This window comes from Betta splendens, chromosome 10 (genome assembly GCF_900634795.4).
Source record: "Betta splendens chromosome 10, fBetSpl5.4, whole genome shotgun sequence".
Taxonomy (NCBI): domain Eukaryota; kingdom Metazoa; phylum Chordata; class Actinopteri; order Anabantiformes; family Osphronemidae; genus Betta; species Betta splendens.
Window position 1 is genome coordinate 14,967,338 of NC_040890.2, and position 24,427 is coordinate 14,991,764.

General features: G+C 41.6%; 1 protein-coding gene and 1 long non-coding RNA gene across 3 annotated transcripts in view; one reads left to right on the top strand and one right to left on the bottom strand.

Annotated features, from left to right (window-relative positions):
- The window catches only part of LOC129604737 (uncharacterized), a 100,316-nt gene that overhangs the window by 72,489 nt on the left and 3,400 nt on the right, over nt 1-24,427 (top strand). The window contains exon 2 of the long non-coding RNA XR_008695917.1: nt 17,323-17,851. This is a non-coding gene — a long non-coding RNA (uncharacterized LOC129604737). The remainder of the gene's footprint in view (nt 1-17,322; nt 17,852-24,427) is intronic.
- On the bottom strand, nt 1,118-8,758 carry LOC114864155 (uncharacterized). Of its 2 annotated transcripts, XM_029164828.3 has the most exons (11): nt 8,442-8,757; nt 7,066-7,181; nt 6,632-6,772; nt 6,313-6,515; nt 5,920-6,056; nt 5,707-5,800; nt 5,177-5,515; nt 5,016-5,074; nt 4,769-4,902; nt 4,534-4,661; nt 1,118-4,365 (listed from the first exon to the last, which is right to left on the bottom strand). In XM_029164828.3, the coding sequence occupies exons 2-11, from the start codon at nt 7,145-7,147 to the stop codon at nt 4,048-4,050; spliced, it is 1,635 nt and encodes a 544-aa protein (XP_029020661.1). In that variant the 5' UTR covers nt 7,148-7,181; nt 8,442-8,757; the 3' UTR covers nt 1,118-4,047. The 2 variants fall into 2 exon arrangements, with proteins under 2 accessions (XP_029020661.1, XP_029020662.1); XM_029164829.3 differs by having other exon boundaries at nt 1,118-4,388; nt 7,066-8,758.

Genomic DNA, 24,427 nt, shown 5'->3' on the forward strand with positions numbered 1-24,427 from the left:
TATGACAACGCTCCGTTTCTCTTTGTAATCTTCTTAAGAAAATGTACACATCAAAACAAAACGGTGTAAATCCTCCTGCTCGGCTTCTTCTTTTTTTTTTTTTCTCTTTTCGACTGTGGGAGGAAGAGAAAACAGTGCAGAGTTGGAGTAATGCAACGACATAGCAACAAAGAAATGTCAAAGGAGATTTTAATCACAGATTGAGTTTGGTGCCTATAGAGACTTGCATCTAGTGGCAGCTACAGCAGGACTGTGCACTTAGTCTTGTTATTCATTTAAAAGCTCTTTGCATATGCCATCTGCACACGTTGAAATCTCAGAAGGAACGTCCCAGCGATTTAGAATATCTGCTTTTTGTGGTTGAAGTAAAACCACAACGTGTTTCTGCAGATTATAATTAAACAACGGATGAATTGATCGGAGGGAGTCAGCAGTACAACTTTATGGGGATGAGACTGGATCAGAGGCTGCTTTGGATGTGAATGTGTTTTATTCATAGGAAGGTTATTGTATGGGAAGATAATTAGTGCTATAAAATAAATATTAATCGATTGATCGATCTAATGCTTCATAAATTGTAGAAGGCCAGTGACAATAGAAGGTGATGTTGATTAGTCTGTTACACAGTAAATTTAGCAGTGTCCATTGAACACTTAAAGAGTTAATTTTAACTCTGAGTCAGTGAACATATGGCGCCGCCCTACAGAGTGTCAACTTTACACTGACACTAGTGTAAAATTCTTCGTGTCAATGTAACTCTTACTAGAGTTATTTATTTACACTGTACTAAGTGTTAGTCCAGTTTACAATACGATAAGAGTTATTCAGGTTTTACACTATGAGGACACCAACACTAACAGTGTTTTATATTTTCGACACTACTTAATTTGTTAATCGGAATTAACTCTCTTTATTCTCAATGAGTGTTATAGTTACTCCCCATTGTTGTTTATTTTCAACACTACTTAATTTGTTAATCAAAATTAACTCCATCTATTCTCATTGAGTGTTATACTGTATTTACTCCCCAGTGTTTTTTTTTATAGCATTTAATTTTTTTCATATTTCATGAATACTGCAGTTTGGTTAAATTAACAACAAAAACAACTTCAACATATCCATGTCTCTATTTTATTAAAAGCATAAATAAAAACATTAACCCACCGGGTTTTGATATGTTCAAATAACATTTTCACAGTTGTATAACAAAATTAAAAGCCCTGAAGACATGGTATTTTCTGTAAACTTACCTACCTAATTATACACACACATTATACTTGGTATATACTTATGTGCTAAACATATTTCACGTTCAACAGTGCAGCATGTAAAACTAACAATATCAATGACAGAACCAACATTTTACTGTGCTGACCGATTAAAAGCAGCAGTATAACAGTCAGATTTTGGTAATGTACCAAATACATAGTGAAATGTTAGCCAACAAACATTCAAATCTTTAGAACTTTCTGGTCAAAGCTTCATTAGATGGCAGTATGGAACTATAAAAAGTGAAGAATCTGCTGATCCATATGCCATTTGAACATCCATTGTTTTATAATACAGCAAGTCTTTAACACTGAATACCTTAAGTGTCTGAATTGGCCTAAACACAATTTTAAATGAATGAAAATGTTTGTCAAAGCAAATGGTTTCAACAGCAGTGCCACTGAGTAAAATCTGCTCATCTTTCACTAATATAGTCTTAATTTTACAAAATACTGGCATCTCATCAGTTACCTCCACACATACTAATAAGTCAGGGCGATATTCAGTGCCATAGTGCTTTACCCACCTCACAGACAAGACAGTTGTTGATAATGCAGAGTTTAATTTGACCGCAAACTCTGGACCTTCTTTTAAATCTTGAAGCTGCACCATTTTTCCTGGACCAATTGTTAATCTGCACTGGGTAAAAGATTCCCAACACATGGCCATATATCTCTGATGCTTTTTAGCTAAAGTCTTTGTGATGTTTTTGTAACTTTTTAGTTGAGTCTTGAAAAATTTGTGCTTAGCCTCATAACGCATGCACCATGTGTGCACAATTGGTCCAATATTCCTTATACATCTAGGATAGTGTAACATAAAGTGATGCTTAGGCAAGAGATTTCTATCAGGAAACAGGTGCTTAAAAAGCCGGTGATGGTCAACAATTATGTGCTTCAAAAAGATGGTCATGCCATATGTTATGACTGGAGAGAAAACAATATCCACTATCTGCTCAAGCAACAGTAAAAGATGCCAGTATTCATTGTCGCTCTCTATTAAATCACCAAATATTAATGGCATGTTGCGCAACAAACACCACGACTGGATGGCATTCAGGCCCAAATCATTACTTCCATCATTTAACTTAACTGCAGGTGGGCGATTTCTCCTCTCAGTGTAACCATAGTTGAATGACTCTATTCTACGTGCTAACTGTTTTGAAGTCAAGATGTTCTTCTGCAAATACTCCAAGATAAGTTTCACTTAAAACTGTGCAACTCCTTCAAGAATATCATGCATTATGTCAACAGAAAAATTATCAATTGTGTGAAAATATTTCAGAGAATTCAATGAACATGAACGCTTAACACCACATACATGAGGTAGCTGTGGATTTGTTTGTAGAGTATGGCAATGCTTTTCATGCATGTCTTTTGTTCGAAATAATACACTCTGGTCATCTTCACAGAAAACCGTCTGAAAATCACTTTTGTCTATGACACAAAATCGACAACAATTCCGAGCACTGAATGATTCTACTAACCCAAACAGTCCATGTAAACCAAGATTATCCCCTGTTACTTGTACAATGCTGCCATGAACAGGACTTTTGAACACAGGAACTTCAATCCCATCAGTTTCCAGCACTTTCAAGTCATTGATTATTGGCTCAAGTATAGTGTCAAATCCATAGGTTTTAATGTCTTGGGCATGAAAAAGTGCACACAAATGTATGTTGACTAAACATGAATTTAACTTTGGTGGAAAATTTCTCAATGTAAAGTATATACCTCCCAATTTATGGACACCTTTTTTGGATCCAAGAGGATTAGCGGTCTCGAATTCATCATAAAATAATTGAATTTGCAATGCCAAATTTTTGCTTGAAAAAAGAGGATGCCTTTTCATATACAACCCATCTTTTATATCACAATATACACCATCATTTGGAGTGTGACTAGATGTAAAGATATCACTAAGATGTGGATTACTTAGAATTGACTGCAGAGTTTGTAAAATTGGAACATAAGCAAATTTATCTGTAACAACTACCTGATCATAAGTTCCAGTACATCTATTTCTTCTGTTCTCAAATCTGACACCAAGTACTTTCTCCACTGGCTCAATAGTTTTATATTTTTCTTTAAAATAAAGGCTTCGCTTCGAATCTGAATTCAATGATGTAAAAGGATTTTCAAGTTGTTTAAAACTTTGCTCAATTTTAGCTTTTGTACTAGTATCCTGTGAATGCACACATTTTAAGGCTGCTTCTTTAGCCTGACTCTGTATCTCCAGTGCCACTTCCTCCATGGACAGAACAAAACTATTCAATGAAGACTGGCCAACACCAGAAACTTGAAGCTGTGCAATAGCAGAACCACACATATCACGAATGCTTCTGTTGGTCCCTGATAGGTCTTGAGAGCTACTGTCTTGGGAGCTACCAGCTGCTTCAACATCATGGGACAGAACATTATCTGGAACATTATCACAGGCTACAGTGTGACTTCTGACCCCATGCTCTGCAATTTCTTGAGCATGTCGCGTGTTTAAATGTTTCCTTAAGCCTGCAAAGGTACCAAAAAAATGGCAGCACCCTGCCTGACCACACTTTAGGCGAAGTGATTTACCAGGGTGAAATCCATGAATCAATCGCATATGTCTCACAAGCAAGTTTGTACTCCCAAAAGTAGTCTGGCAAACAAAACAAATCAGACCCATTGTATTAAAAGACAAATGTAATAACCAACATCAACAAAAAATTACAAATAAAATAAAAATCCCATAGATAGATGAGCAACAAATAGGTTGCTTACATTTTAGTGAATGCATTGTCTAGTGTAACAGCCTTGCCCTAATCTCTGCCACACGTGGGCTCTCACGAACTTTGCCAATATCTATTTGGAAGATGGTCGTCTGTATGAAGGTGTACATGTTGTGCAGCATCTGATTATACGTAGTGCCAAACACAAAGTGTGCTTTGAACAACTCATCAAACGCCCCAAGAGAGGTTGTTGATTTGCACGGTATAACCTGCTTGTCCAGAATGATGACGAACTTGTGGATGGTGCTCCTCTTCGTGCCGAGAGCAAGTAGATAGGGCTGCTTACTAGTGTTGATAGAATCCACGTGTTCTTCGATACTTGTTCCACTCTAAGGATGTACAAAAAGGCATCCTTAAAAAAAAAAGGTAGTGTGCAGCTGTTATGAGTTTGACTAATTTTGTAGAAAAGAAATTCTTTAAAAGCAACAAACAGTTTACACTTCGCATTCATTCAGAAACTTTTGAAATCAGTGTATACTGTAAGCTACAATACAAACCTTCTTGAACACAACAAGATGCTTCTCCGCTTGGGATGCCGACACTCTGCCTGGTCTTTTACGGCCTTGGGCGGAAGGAGGAATCAGGTGAAGGAGGAGGATAATTGAGGAGAGATCACTGTCCCATCCTTTACCAAACAGACATCAAAAACATGATTGATAAATGATGGTATACAATAAAAAAAACACTTTAACACCTTAAAAACAATTAAAAAAAAAAAAAAGATCTACCTACCAGAGACAAGAATGTCATCCATGTCCACTTCCTCTGAGGTGGCTTCTGCACACTGGATCAGCACTTCAAGGTCGGCTGAGGAGGGCAGAGTCTTGCTCTGCTGAATAACCTTTTGCTTGAATGTTGTAGGCCACCTACATACAAAGATACTTAACTGAGCCAACATGAAGGCATTCAATTCATTTATGCCTGAAATCACTAAAGCAAATACAAATACTGCATTAATTAGTGCTTATTTAGGAGTTACCTTTCCAAAAGCCTGGCAGCTACATCGTGTCCAAACTGAAGGTGGAAATCTTGCGCAATCTGTAACAATAAAAAGTTCAATTATATTACTACCCTAACATCAAATAAAGAAGCTGCATTAATGTGTACATTTCAGAAACAAAAACAGAGCCTGTCAATTACCAAGCCTTCAACATCTTTAAAGCGTGGAAATTCATCCAAGACGAATGAAGATTTTTCCTTGTCCAAAACCATGTTGCGGCGACGCTCAAATGTAACTTTCATCTTCTCCTTGATAGTGGCTTCATCAGAACAGTATTTCATTAAAGACATGGCCTCCTTGCATTGCTCTTCACTTAAGATCACCTCAGGGTTAAACAAAGCCTCTCTTTTAGCTGTCGGCCCACCACCAGCCAGCAGATGTGATGGCCCTCTGCTTTCTGCTGAAGAACTCCTCCTCTGAATGGTTTTGAGCCTCCATGCAAGATAGCCAGTCCCACTTTCACCGTCATAAAAATGTTCCTTTAAAATGATTAAAAGGCCATTTGAACATCAATAACCAAAAGACAAGGAAGTGGTTAAATGTGATAAAATGAATAGCATTATCTAATTGATCTGAATCTTAATGTTTGCAAGTTGGTTACCTTTGCTTCGCATACTTCAGTGTCTGCCATAGTAACCATAACTAGCTTAATAATGTAAAAGCAACTTACATATCCTTTTTTAGAATAGGGATCCATGAGATAAGGGAACATCTCAACAATGCCTTGAGCATACATCTCCCTTATATGCCTGGGCGGTGCTGTCCTGTCAAGAGCAAAGTGAAAACTATTAATCACATTGTTAACACTAAGCTTTATAAGAATGCCACCAAACATTTTTCCTAATCACGTTGGCATGGGAGAAAGATCTCATTAGAAAATTACCCATAGGTTTCAGTCATGTCTGCAGCAAGGATATTAACCATCTGACGCCGTGAAGAGTCAGTAAGCCCTTTTGTTCGGTTGTATTCTTTAATAATGCGATCTCCACCAGGTTTCTTTGCCAATGTAGATTCAACTACCTATGAAATCACAGAAGTACAAATTCCATAAATCTAGACAATGACAACTAATACATGTACAGTAGACAAATTGGAATTTGGAATAGCCAGTTGAAAATTATGCATTGCATTCATGGGTGTGTTTTGCAGCACACTGTGCTCACTTTGTAAATCAGCTTGTGGCATGTATTATCCATAAAACTTAGAAAAATATTTATAAAGAACACTGTCCTCATCATAGCTAACAAACTTTAATGTACAGTGCCTATTAACTTACATGTTTGGCATTGTCATTCTCTCTCTGGCGTTTTCTGGAAGGGCTGTTCTTATCCAGGATGATTGTGTCATCAGAGTTGCAGGATTCAAGTTCCAAAATTACTGTACCTTCAGAACTACAGACTGAAAGTTCCAGTGAAGCTGGATCAGGCTGAGATGCATTTGAATCCTGCTGGCAAGCAGCGGAAAGTGTTCCCTCAGAATCTAAGTGTGAAGAGAGAGGAGAAAATAACATATACAAAAACAAGCACATAATGTCTCAGTTAGTGACAACATGGTTATCATTCATCATCATCACTACAATAGTTAGTTTAGTTTACCAGTATCGAATCTAATCGTAAATACACCAGCGTTGGGTTGCTGTGCTACTTCCTCAAACACTTCTGCATCCACTTCTGTTCCAGTCTCATCAAAGACTTTAACACCGTCTGTGACGGGTGGCATCGAAAACTTCATGAAGGCTTAGGAGAAAACACAAAAAGTCATATGAAACACTCAAAAGTAGCAAAAGGCAAACCCTCAATACTTTGTGACCTAATTGAATCTCACTAGATTACAAATCCATAATATTCAACCTTAACACAACAGTGAATCCCAGGTACCACAATCAAGATGACAAAACTAAACCAGGTTAAGAAATGCACAATTTGTTTCCTGAATGTATATTGGCAACGAATGAGAGATGAATGTCATTATAATAAGCAGAACAAATAAACAAATGTCCAAGAGTCATAAATAATTTGCGGTTGCTTACCAGAATTCAAGAACTCGGCCAAGTTTGGCTCACTGATCTTGATGTATTTCTGCTCATTGTTCAGTTTTGCTTTGATCAACATGACTTCTGTTAAAACTGACAACTGGCATCAACTCCTGTTGGTATAATACAATATATCTGGCATTAAATAACTCCATGGTTCAGTATCTACTTTAATGCATTAATTTATCAGTCTACACAAAAAGCCTTGCCATCAATATTTGCATTTACAAATTACATGTAGTATCATTGACATAACCGGCTGCATAACCAAAGTTTAGCACCAAATGGACACTTAAAGTTAATTATATGACTCCTTTTGGAAATCCACAATTATTAAAATAACTAATATTAAAACTATTGAAATTCCATCCGTCAATGCAAAGTGTTAACATAAGTTTCATGCTAGCGACATAGTCTTTCTATTCCTGTCTGGGAATTTTCAAATACGTCACAATGCACGCGCCAGGCTAAAGTTAGCTCTTGTTTGAATAGATATGTTCTTTATATTATAATTAAAACGTGTTAAACATGGCAAAGGCGAGCTAAATTATTATTGGAGCATTCCATACCGCACAACCCTAAGCGTTAACAGCGAGAATCGGCGTGTACACGGAAACCTTTCCGATTTCTACCACACAATTCGGAAGGTCATTACCACATGCAACACCTTCGGTGATGGCGGCGCAATAAGACAACAGAAAAAACGAACCACCGCTAAGAATAAAACAGGACACTACTCTAATTATTTACACATTCCATAACAATTAATCACCAAACACAATGACTAAGACTAAAAAACCCTCCTGGCTCTAAGTACAGTGCCAGCTTTACTGCGTGGCAGTTACCACGTGTTGCGCATTTAAGCTAGCCACTGACCCTGCCTTGTTAGCCCCTTATAATTCAAGTGTAAAATTCTCAAGCATACGACGAACAAACAATTATGTTATAACAAAACATTTGATAGAATATATAATATTTTTAATATGTAATACACTTTAAAACCGGAGTTTACAACGGGGAAAGTAATGCCCACATGCAACACCTTCGGTCACGGTGGCACAAGACACAATAGAACGCCACTCTAATTAATTACACACAAACGCCATAACAAGTAACCACCTAAAAACAACGATTAAGTCTGAAAAACCCTCCTGGCTCTATCTACAGAACCAGCTTTACTGCGTAGCAGCTACCACGTGTTGCACATTTAAGCTAGCCACGACTCTGCACTGTTAGCCCCTTATAATTCAACGTTTTCAAGCATAAAACCTCCAAGCATACGACAAACAAACAATTATTATGTTATTACAAAACACAAAATTTGTTACAATATACGATATGTTTAGTAAGTAATACACTTTAAAAAGACTTACCACAGTCTTCCATAGCAGGAAAATGGCGTCCAGAACAGTCTGAAGATTTTTGAAACGAGACAGAGGTGGGCGGAGCATCCAGAGTACAGTGTACCTGTCCCGAGTTAATATTCTACACTGTCTGTGTTCGTTTGCTTTGACACTGCGTATTTTACACTGATGAGACTAACTCTAGATATTAACAACAACACTTGATGTAATGGTGGATGTATTTTATCTTGTTGGTGTTGGAAGAACTCTGGAAGTGTTCACAGATTTTGTCACTGTATACTTTACACTGCAGAATTTACTGTGTAGGGCACCACACACTGTGTGACTGCAGACATTTTAAATACTGAGTAACACTGTATGTAACTTTCCTATTTGACATTTGACAAAAGCCCTCAACAATCTTTAATTCCCTGGTTCGCTGTATGCGTGTACTATAATGCCTTGGTGGAGGCCATTCAGAGCTAATGAATGGCTGTAATTGAGAGGCTGGAGTAATACACAATTGAAGTCTTTCATGGGTTTTATGGATCTTAGGCTAATTAATGAAAAATAGGAGCCACATTGTCTCCCATCAAATCCAATCCTTAATTCACCAGGGTCCCAATCACCCCTTCACTGGAGCCTAACATTTTAATCATCCTACCTCTAGAGCACAAGGCCAGTCCCCAAGTCGATTATTGCAATTCAATTTAGCATATTAATTATAGCCGTTGCTGAAGGGTATATTCTTTCTCTCCACTTGAGGTGAACCTACTATGTTTTTCCTCTTCCAACATGTTTGCTTATCTCTGTCCTTTTTTCAGGGCACGGGCCGTGAGTCCAGTATTACATTCATTCTAAGGGATGTACTATGGTAATTTACCTGCCCCATACGGTCTTTGTAAATGACTGGACAACTTTACACTGGGGCTCCCACTGTTAATCCTTCTCTAAAGACTAATAAGATCAATGATGCTCCCCTTGCGAGGTCAGGAGCTTCCAGGCATTCTTAGTGGTATTGCAGATGGCCCTGAACGCGTGATTTACTTAAGAACACTGTGGAGCAGACAGTGCGCAGTCCACTCTCTTTTTGGCCTGTTACGAACTAAACTGCTTAGTCAAGAGCCAGTGGTTGAATGATGGGAACGTTTACTGTCATACAGACCAAAGTGAGAAAAAGTACCATATTCTTAATATAGTGTAACAGCGGACGAAAAAAAAGTCTTTGAAGATGGAAAATATTCTAAATCTGTATTCAAATATTAATGACCACATAAAAGAGGTGTATCCCCGTGCGCTGATGGCCTAAAACAATTACCATTACTTTCAGGTTTTATGAGTTAATACAAAACAGTTAGTGCCGTTCTTTCCATTTAATGCTTGATAGCCTGATTTGTATACACTGCACAAGACCAACACGCCTCAAGGCAAGTTCAAGCTTTGCACATTACGATGCTGCAGAGCGCGTGTGTGCGCTTGATGTGAGGTGACGATAAAGAGAGTCCTCCCGCTGTGGGTCTCTCCTTGCGTGGCGCAGAGGACTAGCACCCCCCCCTTCCCCCACCCCCCAGCCCCCACCCGCCCCTGACGTCCGGGCCTCGTCTCGGCTCCGCTGTCCCCTGGCTCCTGGCATTCCTGGCCAGATCCCTGTCAAATCCCAGAGAAGAGGCAGATGGGCTTGGCTTTTTATGTACTAATCAAGGAGGAATTTGCTCCCGCGCAGACACGTCACCTCTGACCCACGTGTCTAGTCACATTCATTATTCATCCTCACAGAGGTGAGCTGCTGCATAGGGTCGAGAGCGGAGTGGGGGGGTGAGCAGGCGAGGGGGAAGAGGATGCAGCTTGGGGTGATGACTACGTGTAGCGCTCTGCTCTCGCTGCCAACTCATCCTGGTGCTCAAGTGTCCCTCAGTTCTTCATGCAGGGACACTGTATAGTCCCATTCACTTTGAGTCACGCTCTACATTCTTGGTTTGTTTCCTTGGCTGATGGAGGAGCATAGGAGACAGTAGTGTAGCTCAGGGATGCTGGCTTTATTCACAGTACAATGATATGGAATATAAATACTGGTGGTTGATCTGCTCAGTAACTCCTAAACAACTAAAAGAAGTGTGTTACATATAGATAGGGAGACAGATGGGTGCTTTATCAATCCCACAGGAGCATTTGTGTTGTTCCAGTAGTCATTGGGTGAACAAAGTGGACACGTAGACTCACACAGGCAGTTCAGAATAATGCACAGTGCGTTAGTGCACTCTAAACAGCAGTTGCATTTATGTATTGCTTTGATTTCTTTTTCCTAGTGTCGGTGACATTGCCCTCGAATGCATTGTTTTGTGTTGAGTGTGAGGCATGTAGCATCCATCCTGGTGACATTCAACAAAGGACCTCAACGTTTTTCATACACTCGCCCGCATCACAATGGAAGCCAATAGCATTAGGGTAGTCAGCTCAGTTTTTCAAGGGTGAATTACACTGACGGTTCCCGAAGTCTTAACAGATTCCTTTAGTGCTTGTGACATCGCCCTCATTTTTCAGCGTGGCCTTGTCCGTGGACGAAATTCCGACACGTTGGAACATTTTATTTGCTAATTAAAAATAGTTCCATGTCTGACAAAGTTTTAGTGCTGATCACACCAAATTCTCCCCAACGCTGAACTCCTACACAGCAAGGTTGGTTCGTTTGAAATGTTAAAAAGCCAGGCAGTCATAACACTGCTCTGCTGTGGTTTCCCAGGTGCTGACAAAACACTGCCAGGTTATGGGCTGCGTTCTCGTGCTGTCAATGCAGGCATTTTGTTGTATCACCAGATTTGTTGTTTTGCTTTTGCTTTCTTCATAATTTATTTTAAAGTACTGTACCACGAACTTCCCACAAATCAAGGTGAATCTTGTGAAGTTCTACTTATTAAAAATGCACAAAAATGGGGAACTCTGAGAACAGCGTGCCTCATGAAGGCAGGATAATAAAAAAAGATCACTGCTGGAAAACCTGCATTTCAGTACATTAAAAACAACATTATTATGACATTACTGTGAAACATTTTTCAAAGTGTCCTTGAAAACACCAACAAGGGGAGTATTCAAAACAGTCTGCATCGTCCAGAGGATGGTAATGGAATAAAACATTCACTGTGATAGATGGCTTAGCTCAAGTGAGTAGCACGTCTATTCAAGTTGATTTTAATACCTTACCGCGCTCAGCTGAAGCCGGGAAAGGTTACAGCACACCACATGTCCTTTAATCCAATTCTCCTCAGAAATTTGCCAAAGTCACTCTACCGTTTTTTTTGCGTATCGAAAAAATTTGTCACATCCACAAATTCTAGAACAAAAACATTTTCATTAGTTACAAATTTGTTTGAATGAATATGAATATAGTGAATGGCATTTTACCATTCATATGTAAATGTCTAAAATACTAACTACTGCTGCCTTAACATGGGCTGCACTACGTCTGCTGTGATTCAGTCTCACATATACACAAGCACTTTAGAGCATCGGATTCTCATTATCTCCTAATTATGATGTTAATTTCCTCTTTTGTGAAGTTTAAATACGGATACATTCTATATTTATCTGGGTTTCTGTCTCTGTTGTCACTTTTAAATCCTCAAAATCGTCAGCAAAAATGACATAAAGAGGCTTGAGTGCCTTCTAATGTTCTATTTATACCACTTTTATTTCATTACAGCTATGACAACACATATTTATGAGAACATTTGCTAATCAGCAGAAGGCGAGGGAGAGATATTGTAAAAGTGCTGGAGTGCACACAGTGCACAGCCAGAGCTATCACTAAGTCACTAAAGTGCTTGAATGTAATAGGGTCAGCAAGTACCAGAAAAATGTGATCACACTTCTCAAAGGCTAATTCCATATTACATTCATGTTACTGCACTAATCAATTTAGATTCACCCATCAAGCTTAGTCAGATCATTAGGAAGCAATTTTCATTTTGCCTGAGAGTCCATTAGTTGCTTGAGTAACATTGGACTCCAAATTGATGCGCTCAAATTGCATCTGGACTGATTTCAGAACAACAATAAGCGCAGAGAATTACATGCAAATGTATCATTAGATCTAAAAACATATCGTCGGTTTGCAGCCACTGATGGTGCGAACGCATCCAGCAGCAATATCTTCACATTACCACCAAGTTTGCCGTTTATTCCAAAGGCTCCTCTTATTGATGTGTTTACGGTGGCTGTGGGCGCCTCTGTTCTTTCACATCTTAATAGATGGAAATAGCAGTTTGAACGCTCCACTGAGCATCACATGAAGTGACTTTCAGCTACCTTACACAAGGTGGGCAAATCAGTGGGGAGCGAGCCATTATGGCAGTGTTGTGGTTCATTTGAGTGCCATGCACTGTGCGAGGAAACACGGTCTTTCCGAGCGGCCGGGGGATTGTGCACAGCGGGGTCGCTGGGGAGGAGTTGCCCTGTAAATTACAACTAATTACAGCTTCTACCGAGCCGGAATCCAGGCTGCTCATGCCCAAAATTCCACTAAAAGTGAGGCGAGACTTCACTCTTCACCCACTTAAAGCTCACAGTGCACAGGCAGCAAACATCAGCGCCCTGACATGTACATCACTGTACTGAGTGACTGACATTTCCATTTGTTTTGCGCACAAAATTTTATAAAATAGGATACTCATAGAAATCGCTGTTTTCCTTCCACACTACTGCCATTAATGAAATGAATTGCACTATGCTGGACACTGTGTTCACTCCTTGGTTTGATGTAAGTGTGATGCAATTCCCTTGGCCCAGGGTTTCTGAAAAAGGAAAGCTGTCTGTGAACTCTGACAGGAGGGAGGATATTTTTTAAATAAAAAGAAAAACCTGTATCTTCCGTTGCTGTGTCATCCAAAAAAAACAAGCCTTTCATGTGCAGCTCCAACACCAGACCCGGGCCTTTCACTTACCTTCAAAACCATGCATTACTGTATGCACACAAGACGAGCTGAGGCCCAGAAGATGCTGGCATTGTGGATCTACTCACTATAAAGGGAAAAAGCCCACAAGCGAAGCACACTGGTGTATGTACTGTAGGGAGGGATGATGGTGTGACCTGGAAAAGACAGAAGCGTGTGCTCCAAGCTGTGTCGTTGTTCGATTATGGAACTTCAGAGACCGATAAAAGAGCAACGCTAATAATCACACGCTGATACTTTTAACCTTTTTTTGTTGTTACAGTATATGAGCAGAAAATGAATCCTACGACTGTTGCATGTTATTGCATGTTTGAGTTCCTTTCATACCCGCCTGAAAGCTGCACACATCCCAGCCTGAGTGTGAATCCTCTCTGCCTCTCTCCAAGAAATCTCCAAGGTATCCTTTGTTGTACCGTTACCCTCGGCACAGGAACAAATCTCTCTTCTCTTCTGCTCTCATTTTGCTTCTCGCAGCCAGAGCTACTATTATTTAAAAAACAAAACGCCAATTAATTACTCTGCTCACTTTTCGCCACCGACTCGTCAGTGGCGCCGCCGGCCTCTCGTGGCCGTCGCCGAGACGGGCGCATCTCGCACATCACCTGTAAATGAGAGTATGGGCTGGAGGTGGCAGCGCCGGTGCCAGGGCCCAAGCTGCTGAAAGTGAGCGTGGAGCCCAATCTTCTCAGCGAGGGTGGCAGCAGAGCGCACATTAACACCTGTGAGACTGGTAAGCCTCAGCTCTGGCAAAGCCTCTTAGCTCAGGCCTGTGTCATCCATTTCACGTGGCACCGGCGCAGGGGCGTTTAGAAGTTGCTGCCTTGCTGAGGGGAATATCGTATGCAGAGTGGCAGCGCGTCCTTGACTTGGCACAGCGTGGCCTTCGCGTCATCATGACTTTCACAGACAGAGGGGGGACCATGTTGCAGCTTGGAGGATGCCGTGGCAAAACTCCACTTGATGATAGTTTATGGTCACTGGCGAACAGTCTATTGACTTACTGTAACACCGGGCTTTAGTGCTTTAGCAGCTATGACTGCTAGATGAAAAATAAATACGGGACAGGACGGAAAACATCTTTTTATTAATCGACTTTTCTTTTTACAGTAAGTTTGTCATGAAAACTGCTGCACTCCCTAGCTTTATCATAAAATCTATTATAGGAGAAGCTACTTCAGCGTCAAACTTTCAGCTCGTTATAATTATCACACAATCTATGCATGCTAAGGCCTGATTAAAAAGTGAATGAATCAAATTGCAGATAAAGGAAATTCGTCAGTTGTCGAAAAGCACCAAAAACGCGGAGGCTACAAACCGCTCAACTGCAATGGCTAAAGTTCATTTTAAGCACAAATTGCACTTATTAGTTGATGGCAAATGGTTGTGTACAATGATGTACAAGCATTGTTAACATTTAGCTAGAAAACTGTATTGCTACTAGCATCTGTTCAGGGGCGGTTGTGTCAATGCTTTGCCTTTGAAGTTAATTCTAGTTGGTAACTAGTAATAGGTCTGTGGCACAACTGCACTCACTCTCCCTTCTTCTCTGTCCTAAAGCAACTGGCAGCAGACAATTCTTCACTTTTGTCATTTGACCTGCTGTATTTAAACGCTGCTGCTTTGTATCATTGAGTGCACTGAACACACCAGGGATCAGATAGACTAGTATATTAGATGTCCCTGTAAATGCAGCTTAAGAATTTGTAGCTAACCCTCTGGAAAAGCAAAAATCAACCCCAGATTAAATGTAAGTGACTGTAAACGGCGGACAACGAGCCAGGGAGAACTTCCAGAAACATAAAAGCTGCAGACCAAGGTCAAAGCACATCAGTGCCTTTTTGAGCAACAATAGGCTCCATGGAGGACTCCATAATAAAGACAGTGGGAGTTGTTAAAATGCAGATTGTCAAGTGTTCCTGGCTCGGTCCTGGCTGTTTGGCCGGAAACACCGGCCTATTTCTGTGTAGTGTGGAGCTGGAATCAAGTAATTGTCAAGCGCAGGAGGTCCTGTCGCCACCCTGGTCTACTGCAAGTCCACCATGCTAACACCGAGCTACAGTAGAAAGGGAGGGAAGATATTTGTTTGTTCATTTCTTTCCATCTGTTGTAAACGGTACTGGGTCAGAAGAAATCTGTATAGTCTTAGAAAAATTGTGTCTGCAACCGAGAAGCAGGTGTCAGTGAAGCACTGCCACCTCTGATTCAGGGTGTTCGCTGTTCTGTGTGAGCTCACCGTTCATGAATTTATTACTTTCATTCAGAGGATGATGCTCTTTCATATTATTCATGTATTTTCATACTTTCCATTTCTTTATAATCTGCAGATAGACATCTGGTTGAATTTGAATAACAGTACATCGCATGTTTTCTGTATCGTATTATTGAACAGCACGATCATTAAAGTTTCATCTTATTAGCGTCGAAGGGAAATATACAAAATGCAGGGAAATGGACATCATTACTGAGCAGTACTTCCACAGACACATAGTACTTATTTTTTCCTGGCGTGACATTAATGATTGGCTTCTTTGTCATGCCATGACAGGTTTGTCAGATGTGGCTGCTATGCGATGACATGCACCTTAGGCTAAATAATAATAATGGGATTCCCATACAACCACCTCTCACATTTGTCTTTTAGATGCTACACGCCCACCACTTTTTCAAGCAGCACATTAAAACCATTTCTCCCTAATTTTTCCCATTTTGAATTTATTTTCATAAAATAGTGAAGAAAATTTATTTAAAAAGGCCAAATTGATCAAACTTTAAGGTTTATCTTTTGATAAAGTGGCTCTAGCAAAGCTTTTGGATGATTTACAAATTCCACAAACCTCTTATTATTCTTAAAATGTGCCAGCAGTAGCTCCTTTGTTGATGGATTCTGTCCTTTTTGCCAGTGGGTTCAAACCCTCACACATCACCTCTTTGTTTTTCTGGCTCCAGATGCTGCAGCAGAAGCTGCCTAAACAAACTGTAGCCATAAAATTTTACATACACTAGTTTTACTTGTTTAACAATTAAAATGTCCTCCAAAACAACTTCAACAAAGTTCAGTGTACATTTGTATTACATAAAATTAGTGTTGCGAGGTGCTAAAAGCCAAATCTCATTCATAGTCTGCTTCTTGACTCAGATTTTTACCCTTGTTTTAATTCCAAAATGCTACAAAACTAGAATAAAATATCTCCATGGTTGAAATATTAAAAAGGAGTCTATTCAAATTTAAGCTGTAGCTTTTCTTTAAATTACCAAAAAAAAGGTGACATAAAACTAACGACTTAACGTTTAATAAGAATTATTGAAGAACTTCAGGGTTTTTTTTTCTAATTCGGTTTGAATTTTAAATGATGACGATCAATTGCTAATTGATCAGCTGTCAAAGCCTAAAATACACCCTTTAAAATGTCAACATTAAGAGACACGTTTCCACTCACGGGTCCATCGTTTCAGCTACACAGCGGGTTCAATGATGTCACCAATGTGCTGACAGCTCTCCAATTACAATGGGATGGATAAACAATAGTTTTGAGGAAGTGTGAAGGTGAAAATAATCGGGGAATTTGGTGGAAACACCTGAATGGATGGAGGATGCTGCTGCATGAGATGCAGAAACAGTCTACAATGTGAAAGTCCTAAGGGAAGTAAAGCTTCTGGCGCTTATGGCACATCCCTGTTGCGTGGCTGCAGTGAATAGTGGGGCCAATAATGATCATTACAATCATTGAATCAAAATGACAGGTGGCTGGAATAAGATAAATGCTGAATTCTATACAGTATCTGTGGGATTAAGGAGCAACGCGGATTCCTTGTCGGTAATTCTTCAAGACAAATAGCAGGGCTCCCTAGACACTACTCCCTTCAAGGCAGCAGGCAGCCTGCACTAATTAGCAAGGGAGGTGTGAAGGAGAAATCATTATTTTATCCACACAGTGCCCTACATACCCCTCTCTCTCCCCCCACAGACACCATCAGTCCACCTCCCACCTATCCTCTCCCCAGTCTGCAACTCGGTGCCGTGCAAGTGAAGGTTCATTTGTCTGAGTGTGCATATGTATTTGTGTGCAAAGTGTGCATGCAGCGACTGAGCATAAACCCAGTGAGATCAAAATGGAGGACAAGTGGAGGACCAAAGATAAAGTAAGTACTGAAGATGGGGGGTAAAGGAGACAGAGGGGAGGGGAGGATGATGAAGAATGTGCTACAGGGAATAGAATTAAAGAGTGTCAGACTAACCACTTGACAAAGGAAGCGGAGGGAGGGATGGAGGAACACAGCTGCTGCAAGGTGTGGACAGCGCAGCGTCATGACTCTCTGGGTGTAATTATGACAGAATGGTCTCTGATTGATCGGCTGAGCCTGCAGGACCTCCAAAGCACCTCTGTGTTTTTGCAATGCTTAGTTCCCGTCCCCCGGACCCCAGTTCCCAGCAGCATGATTCATGATCACCGGAGCTCTCGTCTGACCCGGCAGGCCCACAGCCCCAGCCATCAGGTAGGACTCAACACAGCTGCCCTCTTCTGCAGTTAATGAAAGCGTCCGCAAGCACGGCCCCGTTTCACTTTCGCTCCGTTCTGTGTTAAAGCGGATGTTCACATTGCACGTTACCATGTTGTAACCACAGAGCGCGTGTCAACGAGCGGAGGAGAGACCCCACAGTTGGCAGATCTTGCTAAAAGCACTGCTGTTCGTACACAGATTCAAACCGCCACAGGGTTACATAGTCAGACCAGTCAGATTTGAGACTAGATGCCGCAAGTAAAGTGGTGCACTTAGTACATCCTGGCCACTATCTCGTAAGCAGCACGTTGCATATTTAACCATGGCTCGATTTTACATACAAGCTTTTAAAATATGTGATATTTATTTCATAGGGACAGAATGCATAAATGCTGGGAAAACTGAGCGCTGCCCCCCCCCCTTTCAGAATGCACTTATATTGAGCAGCACTTACCAACACAATGCACTCTCTCTGTTTGTGCCCCAAGTGACACTTATAACCATCTACAAATAAAAAAAGTCAGTAGTAAAGTCAGGAAAAAGTAGAGATGGCATTGGAGGGAAGATATTGGGAAAGGAAGAGGAAACCCGTAGACTGTGAAGGACAGAAGATTTAACAGTATTTTTGCAATAAAGTGTCACGCAGACACTACACTTAGAGCCCGAGCATCTCTCAGCACTACCAGCAATCCAGCAGAGGAAAAAGCGTGGAGCAAAATAAAACACCAGACACTGAAATTTAACATTCATGGGTGGTTTAAAAGCACATCTATAACCAATGATAGCACTGCACATAAATCCCCCAACAACTACCCACCCACTCAGTCCCCACCCCGAAAAAAAAGCCCCCTTTCAGCACATATTCATAAAGGTTCTCTAATGGCTTCCAAAGGGACGAGGGGGTCCTCAAACAGAGACATTTCACAGGCCCAGAGGCAGAGCAGAGAAAAGCCAAGAGAAAAATATCAAGTGTGAGAGAGCAAGAGAGAGAAAAACTGGAAGAAAGCGAAACAGGAAAGGAGACTGGGAGAGAGAGGATGTCTTCATCATGACTGGAATAGGAATGATGCCCCACTGGGGTCTATTAGTGAGCCTTTACATACAATGGCAGCCCCACAAAGTATGGCAACAATGCGAAGCCCTCGTCTTATGATAACGGGGAGATTAAAGGTGTTGCACAGACCGTACCTATGCTTGCGTAATCGCCGATCCGTTTGGACTGCCCTGCTTAAAAAGACAGCACTGTAGAATATCTTTGATATGACACCTCTCGCCATAATGCAATGCAATGTTGTTAGCAGCTCTGCAAATTACAGCCTCCAGGATCACCAGCAAGTTAAATTAACACCTTTAAAACAAGTCAAGAAACACTGAACCTTAAAGGCTTCATTAGGATGGAGCGTCACATTGCTGTTAGATTTCCTCTGACATTGGATCCATAGCTCATCTGCTTTATGAGGGATGCACTAAGTAAGGATTTAAGCACAGATGAAGGTCCCTGCAGGTGACTAGCAGCTATTTTGTGGTTTGTGGTTTTGCTCAAGGACAGGAAGGAAGAATCCCACATGAAATCACCAACTCATAGATTAGCGGATGATCTGCTCTGAGCAGCGTTAGCAGCGTATGCAGTCGTGTTCAGGACATCAGGGCTGTAACGATTATCTGATCTGATCCGATTTGATGAACTCAAATAAAATTAGGTGTGATTCCTCTTATCAAACTTATCCTGCAACAGCATTGTTTCCAATGATAAAGGCAGCTTCCCAGTGCTACAGCGCGCTGACTGTCAGGAGCAGATGCTCTGACTAAGTACAGACATCCACTTTAATGATCACTTTTCCCACAGACGGGGCAGAAACTGAAAACCTGTTCACTAATTCATCGGCACCGTCTTGACAGCGCATCAGCGTGTTACCTGAAGACAGCCGCAGCTTGCGTGCGTGCATGCGTGCTAGCTAGCGTTAGCTTCCCAGCAGGGACGGCGTCAGAGACACTGCATCAATCACTTTACATCTGGTCGCAGGATTATATACAACACAGTGGATCTTAAATACTGTAAACTTAACGAGAGCTTTAATTAGTGCGTGGCCCGTCTCGATGTACTGTACGTATGATGTCATGCTCGTTATGACGTCACTACAATCACTGGTGTTTACCAAGCAGTTCTCCTGATGGACTGTCTGAGCTACGGAGCTTTTGTCCAACTTGTAGAAACCTATTTTTCCTCACTCTATGAGGATGCTTTGGTTGGTCACAGTGAAGTGAGGGCACAAAGTGATCAGTTACAATCTGCTGAGCAGAATAAGACGAATTATGACACATCTAGCCTCATAATCAATGTTGCTACAAGACCACAGTCTTTGTGGCCTTTGTGGTGTGACGTGTCTGTGCGACTTGTCTCTGAGAAAATAAAAAGCGAATTCAGTGCTTGGCAGCGTTACTTGTGTTTTCAGCACTTGTTATCATGTTTCTGCTGTATTTGGTTTTAATATAAATGCTTCATGGGGCTCGTATTGCTGACATGATATGGGATGACACAACCATATCGCACCCCTGCGCTGCTTGAACACCTCCACTGCACGTTAGGTAGGGGAGGCTCAAACAGACAGGCTGAACTGCATGTAAACCTCACAGCATTGCACATGGTCATGAAAAATGTTGATGGACGTTGATGATCCACAATCAGCCTTTGTTGAAGGAGGAACCATGGAAATAATGGTGATCCTTCAGTTCAAGTGCGTTTGCCATTTCAGCTTTAGTGCTTGGAATTAGAAACAGCCCATTAATGACTGCTCATGAACAGAACCCTCTACTCAACATGGTGCTCATTAAAATTGCATTGGGAAGGTGCCATTTCCACTTATTAGCTTAATTGTCAGGTCATGTACATTGGACAGATGACAGTGAAGGTGTCTGTGCCAAAGGACATGTTAGTTTCACTCCGCCACTGGTGCTAGAGAGCATAAGTCATCAATTGCCCAACGCGTTCATACGTCATACGCGGGCCAAATTAAGCCACAGACAAATTAAACGAGCTTGCTCATAAATTATAGCACAGGGACGGGGGCACCCGATATATCATTGCCCTGGTATTCATCAATCACGGTGAGGTTGGGACTCTTCCCTTCTCGTGGATGAGTGTGAGGGTTATTCTCTCATGCGCCGTTTCATTTTCCCTTCATCGGGAGATGAAAGTGAGGCGTCACAGCTGAGCTGACTGCTTAGGTGACTGCTGTCCTCACTGTCTTTCTAACCTTGGTCTTGCTTCATTACACTGCTTAATTCCTGATTGAGTATTTGAACACATGCTCCATGCTAATAAGCTCATCACAGTAAGTAATAAGAAATCCTAAAGAGCTAATTATGCAATACCGTAGCATGCAGCTGTGCATGCTTGTGGCCTTATTGTGTATCGGCTCAGTCTAAGCCACTTCTCTGATTTGCTCTGTGATCATTGAACTCCTCTAAGTTGTCTCACAGTCTTGTGTTGATACAGTAACCTTTTTAAAACAGAATTCTCTCTCTCTTTTTAAATACGCTACAATTTCAGATTGGACAAAATAAGTTTTGATGCAAATAATGCTGCTCTCAAAATAGTTTATGCAGATTAATGTCAGCGCTTCTTCGTAATGTGCTAACATTTCATGCCAGCAGACCAAACGGAGGAAGGAGCGCATGGCATTTGCAAAGTCGTTTTCTGAACCTCAGCAGTTGTCTCATTCGTCACGTTGATCATCAAAATAATAGGATTACGAGAACCTTCAGTAAAAAAGCACCTCTCCTTTTCTAGACATTTAGTCTCATTTTGTTATCTGTGGTGAAATGTTATTGTTCCAATTACATCCTTTAATGTGTCTGAGTTACCTGACGTGCATTAAATCTTCACACACCATTCGGCTCAGTCAGTAATGCTCTGTGGCAAATTCACAAACACATCAATCTGATTAGCAATATGAGAAGCTTTTAAAAGTAATCTGTTTGTATTTGAATCTCAAACAGTGACATTTAGAAAAAAAAAAACAAAGAAGCAGAAGAGAAAAAGTAAACTCGACTCTCATGAACACGGTGATTAAACATTCAGATGTTGAACTAAGGTCATATAGGAAATATCCTGCGCCTTGTGAGACTTAATTTAATCTCAAACTACATATGGATGAAGTTTTGACCCCAGTAAAAACCCAGATGTGTCGCTTTGACAGCGACAACAATGTCGCGGTGCCACGGTCTCCCACACTTGCACAAAGGCACTCCAGAAAATATAAAAGGGAGAATGTGCTGTAGGAGGGCTGTGCTCCATGCTTCTCAGGTGAACAGCTGGACTGTGGAATATTTGGCGGGGAGAAAGTATGAGGCACAGCTGGCTTTTAAGAGGAAGAGCTCCCCTGGAGCCTCTGGGAGGTCACAGCCTGCTAAGCCGTGAAGCGTTGCTCGGCAGGAGCCGTGTGTTAAGGCAGAAGGCCTGTGCCACTGTGTGCAGATGTTCCCCCGGCTCCGCTGGCTGCCTCCGAGCGCACGCGGCACGCGCGCACGGCGCACGAACCTTGGCGGGAGGATGATTTAACGCACACAGCGAGCACTTAACACTGACACCTTCAACGACACGTGTGCGCAAGCGCCCGGGCTCGTTCCGATGCGCGCCCGCTCGCCGTCCTGTCGGAGCGGCCGCGTCACTTGGCCGCGTCCTCCATAGCAACAAGCGCCGCCCCCGCTCCTGAGTGGTGCTGCTGGAAACAATAAAGTAGGGTTTAAATGAGCTCTCCAAGGTCTGTAACACACTAGTAAATGTAGGAAGGTGCCCCTCAAATACAGCACCAAACCGCTCCTCCTCGCTTCATAACAGACCTGCTTCTATTCATTACCCACAGGTGAAAGAGAGTTTCAGGACAAAGCAAAACGAAGCTCGAGGCTCCAGCCTTCACCTCACTCACTACTATATCTTATTATGGATGGCTCACACATTGCAACGCATTTGAACAACATGCAAGTCTAATCAATAGCACAAAAAAAAAAAAAGGAACGTCCTTCCTTCCTTCCTGAGCTGGATGCTTTTATCGACCTGAGTGCTCCTCTGGGATGCGTCCGTGAGGGACAAACCATCCTCTCTATGGTGAACTGAGGTCTCATTACGGAATAGCTCTTTAAACGCGTCAGTCAGAGGCGCGTGTTGTGGGAGATTTAGTTCAGGTGTAACATGTGGCATGAGAGATGCCCCCATAGGATAGGTGTAGTCATCAGACACCGGCATCAGCGGTGCACTGACAGTGATGAATAGAGAAAAGGACAGCGTGAGTGGCAGGTCCTAGTGAGGGACAGCGCTCTGCGCCGCAGCCTCCTCCGCACCGTCTGTCCACGCCGACAAACTTTGCCGAACCCATGAGACAAATCCTGCTGCTGACACCAATGGACAAGCACATCTGGCAACCGGGGTCCACTGGGGTCCGCCGTGACAGCCCCAATCAGCCACTTGATATTCACTCTGTCGACTTTTCCCACTCTCCGTCGCGCTGATGCCGGCGATGGAAGGAAACGGAGGGAGAGAGGGCAACTTTTCAACACCACATCAAATATTAATCTGCTCAATCACAAGGCATCCACCATAACTGCAGCCTGACATTGATATTCAATCAATCAAACAGCCCAAATATGGAGAGATCAGCACGCGCCCAGCAGCGGAACAATAGAAGGCTCACTGAATGATGACAACGAGGTTATGAATCTTAATGCCTCAGCAGAGCACAAATAAATCTTCCCAAAATTCTGTCCTTTGAAAAGTGAGCGTTTTGTGTGAACCGTACCTCATCAGCATGTATTAAACATAGCAGCTCCGACCACGTATCAAAGTGGAAACGGTTGTTTGCAGTGTTAAAACCGGCGTTGATATGACAGTGGCACTTGTTTTATATGTATTGTTCGTTCTGTTGGCCTTTCATTAATTATGTACCAGAAACTGGCCAAAGGCTATATTGTTTTCTACAGTGAAAATTAAATATTGATGACGCTCCAGCTTTCACCCCAGATTTCATTGTGTTAACAAATATGTTTTGTTTGCAAAACAATTTCAATTTAATAATTCATCAAAAGGCAGAGAGGCCATTATCATTCAGTATGAGCCTAGTGCGGGATCCAGATGTCAGGGATCATGTTCTGGTGCTGACGATACATGCAAAGTCGGTGCCCTCTGTTATACATTATTGAAAGGAAAATGTGCAGGATGGGTGGAGACGTGGGCACAGGGACTGATACATGACGTGTATAGAGGTGACCTCACGCTGTCCGTCAGCAAAGAGGAACCTCAGTCACAGTTAAACCCACAATATTGGTTCATTCAGTTTAAACAAAGGTGCTTTAACTGTCGAGAGGTTCGTCAAACGTGTTAAATAAAATAAGCTAATATCGTCATAATTTATTAATTAGTGAGGTTTAATCTTTTTGTTGTGTAATATGTGATATTTTATTGATAGTAAAATATGATTTGTATAAAGGTTAAGAACTTACCGGCTGCAAATCCAGGGCACAGACAGATCACAGCGTCCCGGTGGGCTGTAACATTACTCACCAGTTTCACGTTGG

Excerpts from the sequence above, each read along its gene's own strand:
- LOC114864155 (XM_029164828.3), bottom strand. The coding sequence starts at position 7,147 with ATGTTGATCAAAGCAAAACTGAACAATGAGCAGAAATACATCAAGATC. Across the intron at positions 6,773-7,065 it reads GGCCGAGTTCTTGAATTCTG|CCTTCATGAAGTTTTCGATG; the intron begins GTAAGCAACCGC and ends TTTTCTCCTAAG. Across the intron at positions 6,057-6,312 it reads AGAATGACAATGCCAAACAT|GTAGTTGAATCTACATTGGC; the intron begins GTAAGTTAATAG and ends GTGATTTCATAG.